The sequence below is a fragment of the Geotrypetes seraphini genome, chromosome 8 (assembly GCF_902459505.1).
Source record: "Geotrypetes seraphini chromosome 8, aGeoSer1.1, whole genome shotgun sequence".
In the NCBI taxonomy this organism is placed as follows: Eukaryota; Metazoa; Chordata; class Amphibia; order Gymnophiona; family Dermophiidae; genus Geotrypetes; species Geotrypetes seraphini.
In genome coordinates, this window is record NC_047091.1 from 43,774,329 (window position 1) to 43,795,879 (window position 21,551).

At 46.6% G+C, this 21,551-nt stretch overlaps 1 protein-coding gene across 1 annotated transcript in view; it reads right to left on the reverse strand.

Annotated features, from left to right (window-relative positions):
* The window catches only part of SLC1A5 (solute carrier family 1 member 5), an 88,719-nt gene extending 67,466 nt beyond the window's left edge, over positions 1–21,253 (reverse strand). Inside the window, exon 1 of the mRNA XM_033956154.1 lies at positions 20,394–21,253. Within this exon, the coding sequence (XP_033812045.1) occupies positions 20,394–20,938 (545 nt within the window). The 5' untranslated portion in view covers positions 20,939–21,253. The remainder of the gene's footprint in view (positions 1–20,393) is intronic.
* Between the last annotated feature and the right edge of the window lie 298 nt (positions 21,254–21,551).

A 21,551-nucleotide genomic window follows, 5' to 3' on the forward strand; every position in this document is an offset into this window, starting at 1 on the left:
CTGACAGCATGATGTGTCCCTCCGTGCCAAATTCCATTTTTGAACATGGAGGCAGGGAACACGCCGGCGACTCTCCCCTCCCGCCCTCACTCACCAACCACTGCCGCAGCTCTTCAAACCACATGCCTGTTCTTACCCTCCCACCATCCCAACTTCCTGGTGTCTTCTGGCCCACTGGCACGAACCGCTGCTGCTCCTCTTCAAAGCAGCCTGCTGAGGTTCGCCAGCCAGCTATAGCGACCCTCACAGGCTGCTCTCAACCTCGGTAGCATGTTCCCTCTGATGCGATCGCGTCAGAGGGAACGTGCTTTGCTCTGGGAGGGGGGCAACAGAAGGGAGCCACGGAGGGGCTGTCCTGGGGGGGCAGACAGCAATCATGCCTTGCTCTGGGAGGGGGGGAACAGAAGGGGGCCACGGAGCAGGCAGGCATGGCACAACAGGGGGCAGGGGGAGAGGGAAAGGGGGCTGCTTTGGGGGGGTGCTAGGGGGCAGACAGCAATCATGTGTCCCATGCTGGTAAGAGTGGAGGGGGAGAGGGAAAGGGGGCTGTTTTGGGGGGAGGGGTGTGTTGGGGGGCAGACAGCAATCATGCTTTGCTCTGAGAGGGGGGAAACAGAAGGGCCACGGAGAGACAGGAAAGCATGGCGCAACAGAGAAATACAGGCTGGCAGGGGACCAAGGAGACAGAAAGAAAGACAGACAGACAAGGGGCCAGGGAGAGACACAGACAGAAAGAATGACAGACAGACAGACAGCATCCAAGGAGAGAGAGACAAAGAAAAATAACCAGACAGACATCTACTCTAGCACCCGTTAATGTAACGGGCTTAAACACTGCTTATACTGTTTTGTTAAAGCACCATGCACTCGCAGGAGGGCCCAAGGTGAATGACATTGGGAAGAGAGTCTCAAATCAAGACGAGGAACCTTGATACTCAGATGTGGATCGATGTCGAAGTGTTAGCTCATGACATCGCAATGAAGATTGATGTCAAGGATGTGTCAGCTGCAAAGCAGCATGTGGCTGTGGGATGTCAGGCTGGGCTGAAGCTAAGGCAGTGTTTCTCAACACATGGTATGTGGGCCACTTGTTGGGGGTACGTGGCCTGGCCGCCAATTCCTGCCTGTCCCTAGAGGTGGTCGCCGTCAGGGATCCCATCCTGCCCGCACCAATCCCTCCGCCGCTGAAGCCGCTTCCAGCAATCTATGCCTGCCCTCCCTTGAAGCCAACACAGTTACTACCTTCTTTGAGCCATACTCATTCCTTCGGTCTTCAGCAACACTCCTTGCATGGACGGCACATGCAGCGATTCACATGCTGATCCAGTTGACGTCGGAGGGAAGGCTTGTAGGTCAACTACGTGCAGCGTGTAAATCGCTGCTTGCACCATCTCCAACTAGAAGGAACGAGTGCGGCTCAAACAAGAACTGGGTCAGTGGGGGAGTGACAGACAGGATCCCTGGAGGCAGCAGCAGCTTCTACAGATGGGCAGCTACTTACGTGCAGGGAGGGGGCACGAACTTGACATAGATGGGAGGGGGCACGGACATGGAACACAGAAGAGAGGAAGGGGCACTATCTTGGGACACAGGAGGGAGGGAATAGAAGGAGAATTGTTGGGTATGAGTGTGGAGTGAGAGGGAAAGATGGTGGCACATGGGGATGGGGAAAGAAAGAAAGGAAAATTGGTCATAGAGGAGAGGGAGATGCATGGGGGAGAGAAGGATAAGAGGGAGAAATGTTGGAATATGATGATGGAGAGGGAACAGAGGGACAGAATGTTTGATATGGTGGTGGAGAGGGAACAAAGGAACAGATAAGAACATAAGAACATAAGCAGTGCCTCCGCCGGGTCAGACCATAGGTCCATCCTGCCCGGCAGTCCGCTCGCGCGGCAGCCCAAACAGGTCACGCCTGTCTGCATCACCAGAAGGGGCTCACTTGCCACCTTGTTTTCTCATTTAAGTCCTATCTTCCCATCGTAGTCCTAACCCTCCGGTCTTGCACATGCACGACCTATTGGGTTACTATACTTATTACCTGGTTAGCTTTCTATACCTGTGTTACATCCCAGCATCTCTCTCAGTATCCCACGATCCCTTTATCCCTCAGGAATCCGTCCAATCCCTGTTTGAATCCCTGTACCGTACTCTGCCTGATCACTTCTTCCGGTAGCGCATTCCATGTGTCCACGACCCTTTGGGTGAAAAAAAACTTCCTTGCATTTGTTTTGAACCTATCTCCCTTCAGTTTCTCCGAATGCCCCCTCGTACTTGTTGTCCCCTTCAGTCTGAAGAATCTGTCCCTATCCACCCTCTCTATGCCCCTCATGATCTTGAAGGTCTCTATCATATCTCCCCTGAGTCTCCTTTTTTCCAGAGAGAAGAGCCCCAGCCTATCTAATCTCTCGGTGTATGGGCAGTGTTCCAGCCCCTTTACCAGTTTCGTTGCTCTCCTTTGGACTCTCTCAAGTACCGCCATGTCCTTCTTGAGGTGCGGCGACCAATACTGAACGCAGTATTCCAGATGTGGACGCACCATCGCTCGATACAATGGCATGATGACTTCCCGCGTCCTGGTTGTTATGCCCCTCTTTATGATGCCCAGCATCCTGTTGGCTTTTTTCGAGGCTGCTGCGCACTGTGCAGATGGCTTCAGTGATGCATCCACCAGCACACCCAAGTCTCTCTCAAGTCTGCTGTCTCCCAACAATGCCCCCCCCAATTTGTAGTTGAACAACGGGTTCTTTTTCCCTATATGCATGACCTTGCATTTTTCCACGTTAAAGCGCATTTGCCATTTGTTTGCCCAGTCTTCCAGCTTGTCCAGGTCCCTTTGCAGGTCCTCACACTCCTCCCTGGACCTAACTCTACCGCACAGTTTGGTATCGTCTGCAAATTTTATAACCTCGCACTTTGCCTCCTTTTCCAGGTCATTGATAAATATGTTGAAGAGTAACGGCCCCAGCACCGATCCCTGTGGCACACCGCTCGTGACTCCCTGCCAGTCAGAATATTGGCCCTTCACTCCGACCCTTTGCAGTCTACCCGACAACCAGTGCTTGATCCATCTGTGCACATCCCCTCCCACCCCGTGGTTCCACAGCTTCCTAAGCAGCCTTTCGTGTGGCACCTTGTCGAAAGCCTTCTGAAAATCGAGGTAAATGATGTCTATAGGTTCCCCATTGTCCACCCGACTGCTTATTCCCTCGAAGAAGTACAGAAGGTTCGTTAAGCATGACCTTCCCTTACAGAATCCATGCTGGCTTGTTCTCAGTAGGCCATTTCTCTCGATGTGCTCGCAAATACTGTCCTTGATCATAGCTTCCACCATCTTCCCTGTAATTGAAGTCAGGCTCACCGGCCTGTAGTTCCCGGGGTCACCCCTCGATCCCTTCTTGAAGATAGGTGTGACATTCGCCAATTTCCAGTCCTCTGGTACCTCTCCAGTTTTCAAGGATAGGTTGCAAACATGCTGGATTGTGCCCGCTATTTCTTGTCTTAGTTCCTTCAGAACCCTTGGGTGGATCCCGTCCGGGCCCGGCGATTTGCCGCATTTTAACCTGTCTATCTGTTTGAGGACATCCTCCTTACTTACCTCTATGTGTTCCAATTTTTCAGCCTGTTCCCCGCTCATGAGTTCCTCTGAGTCCGGTATATTAGATGTGTCTTCTCTCGTGAAAACCGACGAGAAGAACGTGTTCAACCTCTCAGCTACCTGTTTATCCTCCTTAATCACTCCCTTCCTATCCCCATCGTCCAACGGCCCCACAGATTGAAGAGGATTGCAAGGGGGAGGAATGTTAGACATGGTGATGGCAAGAGAGATGTGGCATTGTGCTGGAGAGGGGTGATAGTAGGAGAAATGGGCATGGGGCTGGTGGGGAGTGGTGAAAAATGCTGCACATGATCCGGGGAATGAGAGAGGGAGAAATGTTGGATGTGACAGTAGAGGGGGTGGGAGAGATGATCAAACGGGGGTAACATAGTAGATGACGGCAGATAAACACCCGAATGGTCCATCCAGTCTGCCCAACCATACCCACTCTTTAAATTACTGACTTAATTTAAATCTTCCTATTTCTTAGCTATTGCTGGGCCAGATCCTAAAGCTCTGCCATGTACTATGCTTAGGTTCCATCTACTGAAGTCTCCATCAAGCTCTCTCCAGCCCAACCAAACCATCCCAGCCATTGAAGCCCTCCCCAGCCCATCCTCAACTAAACGGTCATATATGGACATAGACCGTGCAAGATCCTCGGTGTTCATCCCACGCTTTTTTGAACTCTGTCGCTGTTTTCCTCTCCACCACCTCCCTCGGGTGCGCATTCCAGGCATCCATCACTCTCTCCATAAAGAAGAATTTCCTTACATTGCTGTTAAGTCTACCACCCCTCAACCTCAAATTATGTCCTCTGGTTTTAACATTTTCCTTTCTCTGGAAAATATTTTGTTCTACGTTAATACATTTTAAGTGTTTGATTGTCTGAATCATATCTTCCCTGTCCCTCCTTTCCTCTAGGGCAGGGGTGTCCAACCTGTGGCCCCGTGAAGTATTTTGTGTGGCCCTGGTCGAGGGCGATACAGTGTTTTCCTCTGCTGCCCCCGGGTGTTTACCGTCTTGCCGGCTCCCTCCTCTGTCTTGCTGCAGCATTTGCGCGTTTGTGCGGCCCCAGAAACAAGCCAAAAGGTTGGACACCCCTGCTCTAGGGTGTATATATTCAGGGCTCCCAGTCTCTTCTCAAACGTCTTTAAGAAAAGTTGGAGAGGGAGAGAGAAGAAAGGAGGGAAGGAAAATGACACATTCATGGGAAGGGGGAGAGGGCAGAGAGTAAACTCATGAACTCATGGAGGGAGAGAAAGATATGTTGGTTGGGGGAGGGAAGAGGACTGGAGGAGAGGAAGTGTGCAGGAGGCAGAAAGAGATGGACTGGAGGAAAGGAAGGAGAAATGTTGCATGTGGCAATAGAGGGAGCGGGAGAGATGCACCCTAGATCTCACTCTCTCTTTTCAGCAGGGGACGGAATATCAGAGAGAGGAAGACATATTGCCAATGGGGGCAGAGGAGAGAGGAAGAAAAGTTGGACTCATAGAGGGACAGAGAGAGATGTTGGTTGGGAATGGAATGAGGTCTGGAGGCAGAAAGAAAGAAATATTGGATGCACAGTCAGAAAGAAGTGCAACCAGAGACTCATGAATCACCAGACAGTAAAGGTAGGAAAAATGATTTTATTTTCAATTTAGTGATCGAAATGTGTCAGTTTTGAGAATTTATACCAGTTGTCTATATCTTAGCACTATATTTGTCTATTTTTCTATAGTTGTTACTGAGGTGACATTGCATATTTTAAAGTCATCTATCTACCTTGACCTCTTTGGAAAAAAAACAAACCCCTAAATATAAATGATAATTAACATTTTCTCTGCATACAGTGTGCTTTGTGGGGGGGAGGGGGGGCGGAGGGTTAATTTGTAGTTGAAATTATGTATTAAGATTATATTGTGTGTATTTGAAAAATGGATGGAAGAAATTGCATTACAATTAGTACTATTATTATGGGGGTGAGATTAAGTAGGGGCAGAGCTTGGCCGGGGGTACTCAGTTCATATTTATTAGAGACTTAGGGGGTACTTGGTTTGAAGAAGTTCAGAAATACTGTGCTGCATCAACGGTAGTAGTGCTTTTGCCTGAAGTAAAGATGCCAGCTCCTGCTGAAGTAAGACCTTAACCTGGTCCTGCAGGGATGGTGCTGGTATCAATGTGGTCAAAGGTACTGTCAGCTCAGGCTAACTTCTAGGTGTCGAGGACTTAGGACACCTAGTAGGAGAAAGCATTCTGACCATTGACGCTTCAGAGGCATCAAACGGTGAGGATGTGGAAGTTCATCAACACTAAGAAATGGAGAAACATGATGGCAGATAAAGGCCAAATGGCCCATTTAGTCTGCCCATCTGCAGTAACCATTATATCTTCTGTCTTTTTCCAGAGGTCCTCCAAGGAAGAGCTGAAGCGTCCTCTGGATACTGCTGGAGGCTGAGTGACGCCGGGGTCGATGTTGATGGAGAAGCCTGGGCTGGTAATAGGTCTGTAAATATGGTGGACGTGGACCCAAATAGCGTCTCAAATTGAATTTTGCAAGCTTTAGAGCCCCCTTTTTGCATGCAAGCATAGAGATAATGTCCTGATGCCCAGAACCAAAACACTGCACACACCAGTTTCAAGGATCTGAACTTGAGATTGTCCTGTTACATCTAGAACACTTCTTAAATCCATTGGACACCAGGGAAGACCACCATCATTATACTAAAGGGCTGCATTGTAAGGGAGGTTGAGTAGAAATGTTCCTGAAAAAGAGATGGATGTTCCCAGCCTCTATGGAGACAGGAAGGCGGTCGAAAGCCCCAAAAAATAAAATGAAATCATGAAAATGAAGAGGAAATTGCACACACCAATTTCAAGGATCTGAACTTGAGATGGTCCTGTTACATCTACAGCACTTCTTAAATCCATTGGACGCCAGGGACATTGATGGGAAGACCGCCATCGCTATACCAAAGGGCTGAATTGTAAGGGAGGTTGAATAGAAAAGTTCCTGAAAAAGAGACGGATATTCCCGGTTTCCACGGAGGCAGGAAGGCGGCCGAAGGCCACCCCCCCCCAAAAAAAAAAAAATCATAAAAATGAAGAGGAAATGAAATAAAATACAGTATATGAAAATAAAAAATATAAGAAAAATGGTATGGGAAAGCACTTGACGAGAAAAAAAATTACTACACATAGGAACACAGGAGTGTTTGAAAAAAACACTGTTTCTTCGCTCCGCAGAAAACAAAGAACTAAAGTCCCACGAGATGACGGCGGGAGGGAAAGCCCATGCACGAGGGAAGGACAGTGCTAAAGTTTTAAAGTGACAGCACACTTTGGTACATGTCCTTGCTGGGCTCCATGAACATCGCCAATATGCGAGAATATACTGTCTGCTTGTCCCAGTAGCTGTAGTAAAAACTAAATCTTGAGGAAGGGACAACATGGCGCTGTAGTGAGGACGCTGTGAAAATCACTCCTGCACTTACTTTTTTGCCGACCTACTCGAAATGCCTAAAAGAAGGGATAGAGTGGCTATTTCAGTCCGGCAGCCCGAAAGCACAATTACTTACCATAACAGGTGTTATCCAGGGACAGCAGACAGCTATTCTCTCATATGGGTGACATCATCGACGGAGCCCGGATACGGACGCCTCACAAGCAGACTTGCTTGAAGAAACTCTTAAGTTTTGAGTTGCCCACACCACGTTTGTGCGAGTGCCTTCCCGCCCAGCATAGGGCGCGTCTCCTCAGTTCTGATAGCTAGCAGAGAAGCCAACCAGGGGAGGTGGGTGGGTTGTGAGAATAGCTGCCTGCTGTCCCTGGATAACACCTGTTACGGTAAGTAACTGTGCTTTATCCCAGGACATGCAGGCAAGTATTCTCACATATGGGTGACCTCCAAGCTAACCAGAATGGGATGGTGGGAGTGTTGGCAATTTATGAGAATAAATTTTGTAATACTGTTTGGCCAAACTGTCCATCCCATCTGGAGAAAGTATCCAGACAATAGTGAGAAGTGAAGGTATGAACCGAGGACCGAGAAACTCTACAAATTTCTTCAATAGGTGTAGATCTGAGGAAAGCTACTGAAGCTGCCATAGCTAAACTAAACTAAACCTTAGGTTTGTATACCGCGCCATCTCCACAAGCGTAGAGCTCGGCACGGTTTACAGGGTTAGGTTGAAAAGGAGCTACAATGAAGGGTTATAGGAAAGGAGCTAGGAAGATTAAAGAGGGACAGGGAACCAAAAAGCGGAAAGTGTTAGATTTTTGAAAAGAGCCAAATTTTCAGGTGTTTGCGGAAGGATTGGAGGGAACTTGAAACTCTGAGCGGGGATGTGAGGTTATTCCAGAGTTCTGTGGTTCTAAAGGGGAGGGATGTTCCTAGTTTTCCTACGCGGGATATACCTTTTGTAGAGGGGAATGATAGTTTCAGTTTTTGGGAGGATCTAGTGGAATTAGGGTTAGAGGAATTCCAGAAGAGTGGGATAACGGGAGGGAGGATGCCATGTAGGATCTTGAAGGCTAAACATGCACATTTAAAGAGGACTCTGGAGTGAACTGGGAGCCAGTGAAGTTTGGACAGGAGTGGGGAGACGTGGTCGTACTTGCCTTTTGCGAAAATAAGCTTGGCCGCGGCGTTCTGGATTAGCTGAAGTCTATGGAGTTTTTTTTTTTAGGTTAGGCTTAAATAGATGGAGTTGCAATAATCCAGTCTAGAGAGGATGGTGGATTGAACAAGGACGATGAAGTGAGAATGATGAAAGTACGATCTCACTTTCCTCAACATATGAAGACTAAAGAAGCATTTTTTTACCAAGAAGTTGAGGTGGTCATTGAAGGAGAGAGAGGAGTCTATGATGATGCCAAGGACTTTGCTTGAAAACTCAAGCTGAAGAGTGGAGCCGGAATATAATGGGTTGGAGATGGGTAAATGATCTAATATTGGGCCGAGCCAAAGTAATTTTGTTTTAGACTCATTCAATTTCATTTGTACAGAATGTGCCCAGGAATGGAGATTCATTATACATGCGGATATGTTCTCAGCGAGATTAGTGAGGTTCGAGTCGGTCTCGAGGAGGATGAGGATATCGTCGGCATAGGTGTAGAGTTTCCAGGGGGGATAGGTGAAGACGTTTCAGAGAGGACATGTAAATATTGAAAAGGATAGGAGAGAGGGGTGAGCCTTGCGGGACTCCACATATTGGCTTGCAGGGAGGGGATGAGGTACCGTTTATGTTAACGGTGTAGGAGCGTAAACGTAGGAATTTCAAGAACCAGTCTAGGACTGTGGAACTTATGCCTATTTCAGAGAGTTGGAAGATTAAGATATCATGATGGACGACGTCGAAAGATGCGGAGAGGTCGAATTGTAGAAGTACAGCGAATTTGTTGCGAGAATGAAGTTGTTGTACCTTAGAAATTAGTGAGGCTAATAGGGATTCGGTGCTGAAGTTGGGTCTGAAGCTGAATTGGTAGGGTAGGAGAATAGAAAATCTTTCTAGGTAGGATGAGAGTTGAGTGGATATGATGGATTCTAACATCTTGGTTAGGAGAGGGATGTTTGCTATTGGACGATAATTGGAGGGAATAGAGGGATCAAGGTCGGTCTTTTTCAGTAGAGGGGTTAGTGCAATATGTCCCATTTCGGAGGAGAAAAGGCCCGATGTTAGAGCAGCGTTTATAAGTTTGGTGAGGGAAGCGATGGCCTGTGTAGAGATATTCTCGAATAGGTAGGAGGGGAAAGGGTCCAAGGTACACTTGCAAGATTTTAGTTTGAGGCAGAGTTTGGAGACTTGCAATTCGGAAACAAGCTCAAAAACGGTCCAGGATCTGTCGGCTGGAATGGGATTGGAGACAGGTAAGGAAGAGTTGAGCGCAGTAGAGATTTGGGAGTTGTAGGAGACTGTAGGCGGGAAGGAGCATCTTAGGGTGGTAACCTTTTCATTGAAGAATTTTGCAAGGGCATCTGCTGATAGCGACGAGGGGAGCAAGGATGGGTCCTTTTTTGTAGTTAAGGAGCACCAAATGTTAAACAACGTACTGATCTGGTTGTTGGATCTGGAGATTTTATCTCCGAAGAAGTTCTTCCTGGCTTTTTTTAGTAATGAATTGTAACGTTTAATATTGACCCTCCAGGTCTATCTATCTGAGGGGGATTTAGATTTTTCCCATTTGCGCTCCAAAGTGCGACATTTCTGTTTCAGCTTTCTATGGAGCGGTAGATACCAAGGAGCCTTTCGGAGGTAGAAGATGGTTTTTGTGGATATTGGAGCGAGGGAGCTCTAACCTTACGGGCTGAGACTTTACTGTGAAGGGGTAATCCAGCCTGGGCATAGCAGAATGAAATACAAGCCGCCATCCAGTTGGAGATGGTACGCTTAGAAATAGGATGACCCAACTTATTGGGATCGAAGGAGACAAAAAGTTGGGTTGCAGTTCTGTGCATTCTAAATAGAAGGCCAAAGCACGTTCCAGAGTATGAAGAGCAACTTCTCCAGGATGAGAATGAGGCTTTGGAAAAAGCACTGGAAGAACAATGGATTGGTTGAGATGAAATTCCGAGACCACTTTAGGGAGGAATTTAGGATGAGTACGAAGAACCACTTTGTCATAATGGAACACTGGCTCGTCGAGCAGAAGTGAGGGCTATGAGAAACACCACTTTCCAAGTGAGATACTTCAGATGAGCCTTATCAATTGGTTCAAATGGAGGCTTCATGAGTTGAGAAAGGACAACATTGAGGTCCCAAACCACAGGAGGCGGTTTGAGAGGAGGTTTGACATTGAAAAGTCCTTTCATGAATCTGGAAACCACTGGATGAGCAGAGAGGGGTTTCCCTTCAATAGGCTGATGGAAAGCAGCAATTGCACTGAGATGGACTCGGATAGATGTAGATTTGAGGCCAGAATTGGATAAGTGCAAAAGGTAGTCCAAAACAGAAGATAAGGAGGAATGCTAAGGCTCCTCATGATGAGAAAAACACCATGTAGAAAATCAAGTCCATTTTTGGTGATAGCATTGTCTAGTGGTAGGCTTCCTAGAGACTTCTAAAACATCTCTTACAGATTGAGAAAACTGAAGAGGGGTTATGTTTTGAGGTACCAAGCTGTTAGGTGTAGAGACTGCAGGTTGGGATGAAGCAGAGATCCTTGACTCTGTGTAAGCAGAGAAGGAAAAACTGGTAGAAGGTATGGCTCCCTGCTGCTGAGTTGAAGTAGAAGGGAGTACCAAGGTTGTCTCGGCCACCGAGGAGCAATTAGAATCATGGTGGCATGATCATTCTTCAACTTGACCAGAGTCTTGAGAATGAGAGGGAATGGAGGGAATGCGTAGAGGAAAAGATTCGACCATTCCAGAAGAAAAGCATCAAGGCAATGAGGAGAGTATATCCTGAAGCAGAATTGAGGCAGTTTGTAGTTGTGGGGAGCTGCAAAGAGGTCTATCTGAGGTGTTCCCCACAGTGAAAAAATGTGATGAAGAGGGACGGAATGGAGTGTTCATTCATGAGGCTGCAGGAGACAACTCAAGTTGTCCACCAAGCAATTCTTCGCCCCTTGAATGAAGACAGCTTTGAGGAAGGTGTTGTGGCGGATTGCCCAGTCCCAAACCTTTAGAGCTTCTTGACAAAGGGAGGCAGATCCCATCCCTCCTTGTTTGTTCACATAATACATGGCGACTTGGTTGTCCGTCCGGATGAGGACTACTTGGTCGTGAAGCAGATGTTGAAAAGCATTGAGAGCTTTGAGGATCGTTCTGAGTTCCAACAGATTGATATGACACCGACGATCCATACTGGTCCAGAGGCCTTGAGTACGGAGACCATCGAGATGAGCGCCCCAAGCGTAGGTCAAAGAGTCTGTCGTGAGGACCTTCTCATGGGAGGGGTGTTTGAAAAAGCAAGCCTCTGGAAAGATTGGAAGAGAGCATCCACCAACAGCGAGACTTCTTCAATGAAGGAGTGACTGAGATGTGTTGCGAAGGAGGGTCACAAACTTGCGTCCATTGAGATGCCAGGGTCCACTGAGGAATTCTGAAGTGAAGTCTAGCAAAAGGAGTCACATGTACTGTGGAAGCCATGTGACCCAGAAGTACCAATGTGTCTCGCTGAGATGGAAGAGCGGGAAGACACTGTATGACAGAGTTGAAGAGCTTCCAGATGTTGTTGTGGAAGGAATGCTCTGAGTTGAACAGTGTCCAGAACAGCTCCAATAACTGTAGATTCTGTGAGGGCTGAAGTTGAGATTTGGGAAAGTTGATTTCGAATCCCAGACTTTGTAGGAACCAGGTAGTCCTTTGGGTCGCTACAATAACCCCTTGAGATGTGGAATCTTTGTTGAGCCAGTCGTCTAGGTAGGGAAATACCTGAAGACCTTGATTCCTTAGAGCTGCTACTACTACCAGGCACTTAGTGAACACTCTGGGAGACGAGGCCAGGCCGAAGGGTAGTACTCTGTATTGAAAATGCAGATTCCCCACCCGAAATCTGAGGTACTGACGGGAGGCGGGATGAATGGGGATACGAGTGTAGGCCTCCTTGAGATCCAGAGAGCATAACCAGTTGTTCTGCTCGAGAAGGGGATAAAGGGATGCCAGGGACAACATTCAAAACTTTTCTTTGACTAGAAATTTGTTGAGAGCACTGAGATCCAGAATGGGTCGCAGATCGCCCGTTTTCTTCGGAACAAGGAAGTAACGGGAGTAAAATCCCCTGTTCTGCTGCTCCAAGGGAACTGGTTCGATGGCACGGAGACGAGCAGAGCTTGAGCTTCCTGAAGAAGAAGGGCGGTCTGGGAAGGATTGGAAGACCATGATTCCTTAGAGCTCTCTTGGAGGAAGCTCTGGTGAAATCTGAGAGAAATGAAGAGAGTATCCTTCCCTGATGATGGAAAGTACCCAGAGGACGGATGTAAGTATCGTCCATCGGTGGTAAAAATGATGGAGACGACCTCCTATAGGAGGAAAATGAGACAGAGTCAGAACGGTGGAGGTTATGCTCTGTTGTAAACAGTCAAAAAGGCTGAGTAGCCTTAGGTGCAGTAGAAGGTTAAGGTTTCTGTTGTTTCTGAGGCTGCTGTTTCTTTAGAGGAGGGTGATTATAAGGAGGTTGTAGATTGAAGCTCCAGAGGCTTAGTGGAGGAACCTCGATGCACTCCCAAAGACTCTGCTCCTTGTATAGAGTGTGAAGATTCCTTCCGAGGCACTTGCAAAGAATCTGCTCCTAGCTATATGTGCACTGACGCCAGACCAGACACTCTCAGAGACTCTGCTCCCTGCAAAGAGTGTATAAGGTCAGCCTGAGGCAGTGGAAGTGGCTCGACCTCGCAAGAGACTGCTGAATGCCCAAGCTGGATGAGAGGAAGAAGCTTCGGTCCCACATTAGTAAGGAACTGAATGAATTGCTTCTCCAACATGGTCTGGAAAGAAGCCGGCAAGGATGGATCTGCATCTGAAACCGGACCACCTGCCTTGGCTGGAGGTTCCTTCGAGGTAGTGTGAGTGTGTTTCGACTTGGAAGTCTTAGGCACTTTAATTACTACCGCTGGAACAGGCTGCTGAGCTATCCGACATGAGGAAACAGGGGAAGATACAGCAGATGTCATCAAAGAAAGAACCGCTGCAAACAACAAAGGTCTGATGAGGCTTGAGGTGGAAGCAGTAGAAGCAGAAGGAACCTCGGTAGAAGTCGAGGCCGCCTTTGAAGTCAAGGGATCAGTAGAAGATTCCATCTCGAAGAGCTTGTCCACCAAAAGACAACGACGATTGAAAGCTTGAGGCTGAAGCATAGCACAGCGCAGGCACGACCTAGGATGATATTTCGGCCCAAGGCACTAGAGGCAGCAACGGTGAGCGTCCGTAAGAGAGATCGCGCACTGGCACTTGCTACACTTCTTGAAGCCAGTGACAGGCCGGGACATAGAAGTGAAAATAGCCGCCGCAAGATCGAAGCCCTTGGGCTGCGGCCGAGCGGCCTGTCCCGAAAAATGGACGGAAGAGGAAAAAAAAATTTTTATTTTTTTTTAAAACTCAAAATAAGATAAATAAAAGAAGAACAGCGATTCGTGAGGAAAAAAGTTACAAACCACAGTTCAGAGAAGGCACAAGTAACAAAGTTAACGCAGAGAGTCAAAGACGGACTTCTCGGCTCCGCGGAAAACTGAGAACTGAGGAGAAGCGCCCTAAGCTGGGTGGGAAGGCACTCGCGCATGCACGATGCGGGCGACTCGAAACTTTGAGTTTCTTCAAGCAAGTCTGCTTGTGAGGCGTCCGCATCTGGGCTCCGTCGATGACGTCACCCATATGTGAGAATACCTGCCTGCTTGTCCTGGGATAATCTACCCTACTTCGGCAAGGGACGATTACTAGCTTTCTAACATCTTCCCCAGGGGGCAAACTGGCTCTGCCGAACGCGAGAGAGACGTTGGCATTCAGTAGCGAAGCTTCGCTAAGCCCCACTGGACCTACCCCTCACCTGCAGCTGTGAGGGTGGGGAACGTCGGAAGCCTTGCAGAGATGAGAATCTACATTGGCTTCGATGGCATCGGGCTTGCCGGCTTCCCCAACAGCCACAGCGAATACACCACAATCAGGAGAGGAGAGCTTAGAAGATTCAGCAGGCCCAGGACAGATACCATCAGTCCCTCCCTTGGTAAGACCTGCTGAATTTACCTTAGAGTCAATTTGGACGGCATTAGACTCTCACCATAAACTATGTGCTGGAACCTTTCCCTTGGGACAAGCTCAGACAATGAGGCTGGATAAAACTGAGGAAGATTTAAAAGTCTCAATGTAACTGTATAACTTGTTTTCATGTAATTTTATTATGTTAACCGCTTAGAAATTAGATTAAGCGGTCAAAAAAATATTTTAATAAACTTGAAACTTGAAATAGTTATACACCTAGACCAAAAGGTCCAAGGGTTACAATCCTCTTTAATGCAAGATAGACTATTGTTGGTAAGGAAAGCTGAGAACTTTGATAACTATATAAAAGCATTGAATCTTAGGATCCTAAACTTTCCTAAATTACTGACAATGTCACCTAAGGAACAATTCTATAGATTTTTGAAAGAAGTATTTAAGTACCGGGAAGATGGACTTCCTCCTCTTCAAAAAATATATTTCCTACTGATCTCAAAGAAAAAAGTAGCTTCAGCCCCCGCGGCGCAACCTGATTCCCCAAGTCCATTGAATATAACAGGAATCTTGGAAACCTCTAGGGATGAAGTTATAAGTCGACACTTCTGGTTACTTTTGTTTTTCACCAGGATAAAGAATCACTCCTTAGGCTCTTTTTTAGGCTGAAAGAAGTGATTTTTTTGGGATAGCAATATTTCCATGTTTCCGGATGTCTCGAAAATAACACAAACCAGGAGAAAACGGTTTCTAGAAATGAAACAGTTTGTGATTGTTTTGGGAGCTAAATTTCAATTAAGATACCCATGTAAATGTATGATCTATTTTGATCAAACATCTTATATTTTCTACGAAACCTCCCAATTAAGATATTTTCTCAAAGGAAAAGGAGTAGTAATGTCTGCCCCTTCTGTCGAATTGCTTAGTGGTCCTTGAATTAATGGAAGTAGTAACACCACAATATTTCATGTATTATTCTTATTTCTTTGTTTGTTTTCAAAGTAAGTCGCTCTCTCTGATATGTGAATTGTCTCTCCCTAATGAGGACTGTTAAGAGCCAGTGCATTGTTTAATTTTGAATTGTATTTTCTTATTTGTTAAAATTGTGGCAAAGTCTCTGATTATACATATATAAATTTCTTTGAGATGTATATGGTATATATAAATGATATAAATAATAATTTTAAAAAAAAACCTAAATCTTGAAAGCATATACCATACGCCACGCAGACAGTTGACTCGCAGATGACTCTGTAAACCGTTCTGAGCTCCCTTGGGAGAACGGTATAGAAAATTGAATACATAAATAAAATAAAATAAAAGTAGTCAGATAGCTTCTACAACAGAATTTGGGGGAGGTGACCAATTACCAAACAAAGACAAAAATTGCTCTCAAAAGCAGTGTGGGTGTTAATGATTTAAAGACTATTTCCTATGAGTGATGGGGGAAAAACTAAAGCACATAAGACTGGCTTTAAACAATTTTTTCCATTATAGATACATGTATCCAACCAACCATTTGCTCTCCAGGAAAAGACAGGAGGAAATTCTTACAACTAAAAATAAAAATCATTTACAAGAAGGTCATGCAAGCTCACCCCTGTATGCTTTACTGTCATATACCACTGGTATGTACAAATCCTGACCTACAATACTACCGTCATCACTAGGAAAAGCTAAGGTCACTGTAGAAATATTGTCCTCTATATTTATGTTTGATTTTAAAATTTGATGTTTGAAAATACCAGCCTTTAAAAACTATATATGTTCTTTCTTCCATGCTGCTCATTATAGAAATATAAATGTCAGAATTCAATGTCAGGCAGTTCCCAACTCGTACTTCCTGTGCCAATGAGCCCCCCTCCTCCTTCCTTCCTGTCTAACCATGACCCTACGCCTCTCTTCCAACACTTAGTAACATAGTAGATGCAGATAAAGACCCGAATGGTCCATCCAGTCTGCCCAACCTTATTCAATTTAATTTTTTTTTAATTTTTTCTTCTTAGTTATTTCTGGGCAAGAATCCAAAGCTTTACCCTGTACTGTGCTTGGGTTCCAACTGCCGAAATCTCTGTTAAGACTTACTTCAGCCCATCTACACCCTCCCAGCCATTGAAGCCCTCTCCAACTCATCCTCCCCCAAACGGCCATATACAGATACAGACCATGCAAGTCTGCCCAGTACTGGCCTTAGTTCAATATTTAATATTATTTTCTGATTCTAGATCCTATGTGTTCATCCCACGCTTCTTTGAACTCAGTCACAATTTTCCTCTCCACCACCTCCACGCCCCTCTTCATCTTTCCCTCCATTCTGCGTCCCAAATTTGTGCCTCCCTCCCGCAGGTGTTTTACCTCCAGTGGCTGGCTGCCTCCTCCGAGCCGCACTTCTCTTCACAAAGCCACAAGCAGCAGCTCCTGCACATGTCTCATGGCTGACCCAGAAGGCTTCTGTCTGATGTCAAAGAAAAGATTTCCAGGTCAGCCGCAAATCACATGCAGGAGCTGCTGCTTACAGCTTTGCGAAGAGAAATGCGGCTGGGAGGAGGCAGCCAGCCATTGGAGGTAAACACCCGCAGGAGGGAGGGAGGCACAAATTTGGGATGCAGAACAAAGGGAAGGACAGACTAGGAGCATGTTGGGACAGGTAGGGAGTGAGCAAAACTTCAAAGGATGGAAGGAAGGAAGAAAGAAAGGAGTGAGTGAGGGAAAGAGATGCTGAGGTCGGGAGGGAATAGACAGAATTGTTGGGCATGGGTAAATTGAGTGAGGGAAAGAGATGGTGCACATGAAATGAAAGCGGTGAAATGTTGGGCATATAGAGGGAGAGAGAAATATTGGACATGGTTGTGGGAGAGGTGGGAGGTACAGATGCATGAGGAAGAGATTGATGAAAGGGAGAAATGTTGGATGTGGTGCTGGAGAGGAAACAGTGGGACAAATGAAGGACAAAAGTAATTGTAAACCTATCTTTTCTTTCTATTTAAACTTAGCAAAGGTAAGGACCTAATCTTTTGTTCATGAAAAATTCCAGTCTATTTCTGGACAAGTGGGAAGCAACAGAGCAATCCCTTAAAGTCAGGGTGGGACTCATGAGCCTACTGCCAAAATGAACCAAAAGCAGCATCCTGCTTGGCCGCCATATTGATCCTGTAAAACTTCATAAAGGTATGCAAGGAAGACCAAGAGAAATTGCCGATGACAATGCCTCTAGTAGAATGAGCCCTCACAGAAAGAGGGGGCTTCTTTCCGGCAGCAATATATGCTGATGAATCTATCTCAAAAATGTGGCTTTTGAAGCCAGCCTGCCCTGGCAATGGAGGCACATGCAGTTCTCATGTACATTTATAAACATTAGTGTCCGTACATGTAACTTGCCTTTTACATGTCTTCCCCTGTAGTATGGCTGCTCTGTAAACTGTATATTTTTATCCCTTAATACTCTAAACTGCTCCAATGTTAAAAATTACTAAGTGCAATACAGTATATTACTACTGAAAATGCCAAAGCTAAAGCCAGTCCAGACACATATGGGAAATGAGGAGTGATATCTCAAAAAAACAATCTAAACTTGCACACCATTTCAAGTTACATGCTAAATCCCCAGCATTAGAAAACAGGTATTTAAGGTTTCATGTCACATGCACACTTGACCACTGCATTGATGTTTAGCATATAGTAAGACAGAAAAGCATTGCAAAATAACTCCTGTGAAACATATACACTTGCAGCTGCCCTAAAAATATTGCCCAGATCTTAAACTGTACACAAATCCTTCTACACTTTTAATCTATCAACCACTCAGTGAGTCAAATGTTTTTTTTGTGGGGGGGGTGGGGTTGGGAGGTTGTCTACCATGAAACTAAATTCTGTAAAACCTTGAAGGCATCTAGAAAGGGTAACAGTGCTAATCAAGTCAAACTGCCTCTGTCCATTTTTAAACCTGTCCACAATGTAAATTGTATTAATACCACCACAGCTTATTTTAGCAAGCTATACTTATTAACCAGGCCTGGTTAAAAACTGAATTTTTTGGCCAAGATTCAGCTCCTTAAAAGTTTTCTGCTGTATCAGAATGAGTCATAACCTGACTCAGCAAAAGGCCTTCCAAGGATGGTGTAGTAAGGAGAAAGATGGACCAGTATGCTTCAGCAGCATGTCCCCTCCCCTCCCCCCAGCAAGCCAAGTCTCCACCGCCATATAAAGTACACATAGAAAAATAACTTAGTTGTGGCTCCAGACCAATTTATGCTCGAGTGTGTCTTTTGAAAGGCAAAACCCGATTAAGTGTCTTAGATGTCAAAGAGAAGTCTTAAAAAGTCTGTTTACGTCATCAAACTAAAGAAGATAAAAACCTAACTGCAAAAGTAGTATTTGATGATCTCACAAATTATCGGATCTCATTTTGGAAATCCCATAAAAGTCTTAACATTTCCAAATTTAGAAATGGTTTCAAGCCAAAGTTAAATTCTTCCCGAGTGCATGCTGAATATGAAAACAGGTCTCTCACTAAATATCCATTGATAGAAAGCGTAATATTTTGAACATATGGGAGAGAGAAGGAGTGCAGGAAGCCGTTACTATCGTCTCAAAGAAAAAGCGCGTCACCCGCCATGTGTTACTTCTTTCTCAGAATTAGAAAACTCAACATATGCTCGGCGTTGCATCAGATTCTTAAAGAGATAGGACCGGCCTGCTCTTGGCTGTCCAAAATGCCCTCCTAAAAGGACCAGCAGCCATCCTCTCATGCCTACCACGACTCCATAATTATTTTATTCATCTATAGCAAAATGCAAGATGAACAGCGATGGAGCCTGCTTTATTTCTTGGGGAAAAGTCCTACAAAATGTCTGAAAACCTCACAGGAGGGGGGAATTTACAGAGGACGTGCCAGATAGAAAACTTATAACCCAAGATTAGTTCAGTAAGTACAGTATTCAGGCGAAACATAAAATAAAGCAAGTCAGGCGTAGGGGGATTCTTATAACTCGTATTATTACTGCCCCCCCCCCCCCCCCCACACACACACACACACACTTCACAATCCGGACTCCAGGCTGCAAACAGCTGCTTTTTTCCGATAAAACAAACTACTTTACTTTCCGAAAAGATCCTAAAGTTCACATTTAAAATTGTCATAGAGCTCTGTCAGAGCCAGAGACTAAAAGTGGCGCGGACCTCGGATTTTTAAGGACGTGCGGTTTTAGATCCGTGAGGTCCGCGTTTTACCCCTTCCCACATTTAAATGACAAGATGTGTAACGGGAACATTTAAATAAGGTAAGAAAGTGTGCGGTTAGAAAAAAACCCAGTACTCTCTATTGAACAAAGATAGTGGGTTTCAAATTCAGGCTAAAAACTGCGTTTATACACTCCCAACTTAGATTTTGACATTTAATAGACGGTCCCTTCTCATAAGAGCTTACAATGTAACTTTGGACAGAAAGACAAGACATATGTAGAACCGAAGGTGAGAGGAGTTAGGAGTTAAAAGCACAGTGCAGCGCTTAAAATAATTAAATTGTAATAATGGTAGTTAGGACTCCGGCACAGAGAAATGGGGGGAGAGAGACGTCGTGTTCATAACCCATAGATCGGTCTTCAGCATTAGGAGCCAGATTTTCCGAAGTGATCGGGGATATTAAACCCGTGGAAACTGCCACTCTGGACACAAGAGTTGCTCAATATGGGGAGTACTCAAGCACTCGCTACTCCACGGAGCTGGCTCCGATGGTCGTCGCAGTGACAAAGACCCACTTCGAGCTTCAGGCAGCGAGGTCTGGGGGTTCCCCCACCCCATTCTAAGTCTGATTTAAAAAAAAAAAAATCTCTACATCGCCCCCATCGAATTATAGGCAGCATCTACGCAATGAGGAATCCCATCCCACCCTAACAAACCTAGCCGAGACAAAGCTCGATTCCACTATGGCAGGGGTGTCAAAGTCCCTCCTTGAGGGCCGCAATCCAGTTGGGTTTTCAGGATTTCCCCAATGAATATGCATGAGATCTATTAGCATACAATGAAAGCAGTGCATGCAAATAGATATCATGCATATTCATTGGGGAAATCCTGAAAACCCGACTGGATTGCGGCCCTCAAGGAGGGACTTTGACACCCCTGCGCTATGGTCAATAGTCACCTGCTGCCATTTCCCTCCTTTCTCTTTACCTAAACAGATCGAGAAAAGAATCCACCACCTCCTTGGACTCGGGGATACCCCCCTCGGACAGATCGGACAGCTGGGAGGCGGCATCACCCGCCCCATCTCCGGGCCTTATAGCGAAAGCCAGCGCCACCCCGATGGACGAGGCGATGAGCGTGGTGACCAGGAAGAAGAGCATAGCCCAGCCGCCAAGGCGCCCGAGCACGGACGGGTCCAGGGAGGCGGCGCCCGACACCAGGCTGCACACAACCAGCGGGATGATGATCATCTTGAGCAGCCGCAGCAGCAGCTCACCGGGGAAGCCAAAGGCAATGATCTGTGCCTGGCTAAGGGGCAGGGGGCGCACGGCCAGCCCCAGCGCCACGCCACACAGCACGCCAGCAACTGTCAAGAGCACCAGCAGGTTCCCGCGCAGGAAACGGCTGACGCGCGCGCAGCAGCTGAGCGACTTGTCGCCGCCCGGGGGATACGAGCCGTTCACGGCCACCACGGAGCCGTTGGAAGCGCTGCGCTTCACGGCCTCCTCAGGCACGGTGTCACCTCGATCCATGCTACGAAGGAAGGAAAAGTCTACGCTTCGTATCGCTCTCGATCCACCGGTACTTGTGAGCCGGCAGTGCCAAGAAAGCCACCGTTCTTTGCAACTCCTCCTCCTCCTGCCGCCCACGCCTGGCCTCGGTGGGGGCGGTTCGTGCGTACCCCAATCACAAGCTCCGGGAGGAGAGGGCTGGACACGTAAGAAAATGGAGGATTAGGTAGTAAGAAAGTTCAGGGGCACGTGTAGAAAGAAAAGAGGAAGTGAAGTTGGATTTAGCTCAAGGTGACATATATTATATTTCCCTGTCCCTAAAGGGTTCACGATCCTTTTGTTCCCGAGGCAGTGGAGAAACCGCGATGGGATTTGATCTGGGCTTTCTAATTATTGTCTATCCAGGGGCGGAGCGGAGAACTGGAACCCCTCCCCAGCTGCGCGCGTGCGTCCCTTCCATTCCCCCCCCCCCCCCGTACCTCATTCATTTTCCCGGCACTAGCAGCATGACGAACTTGCTGCCCAAGCCGGAAAAATTAGAGGCACGAGGGAAGGGAGAGGGCGCCGCTGGCTCTATCCTTTATGCTTCAGCACTTCGCCCAGTTTAAAGCCGTCTTTGGGCTACGTATCCTAT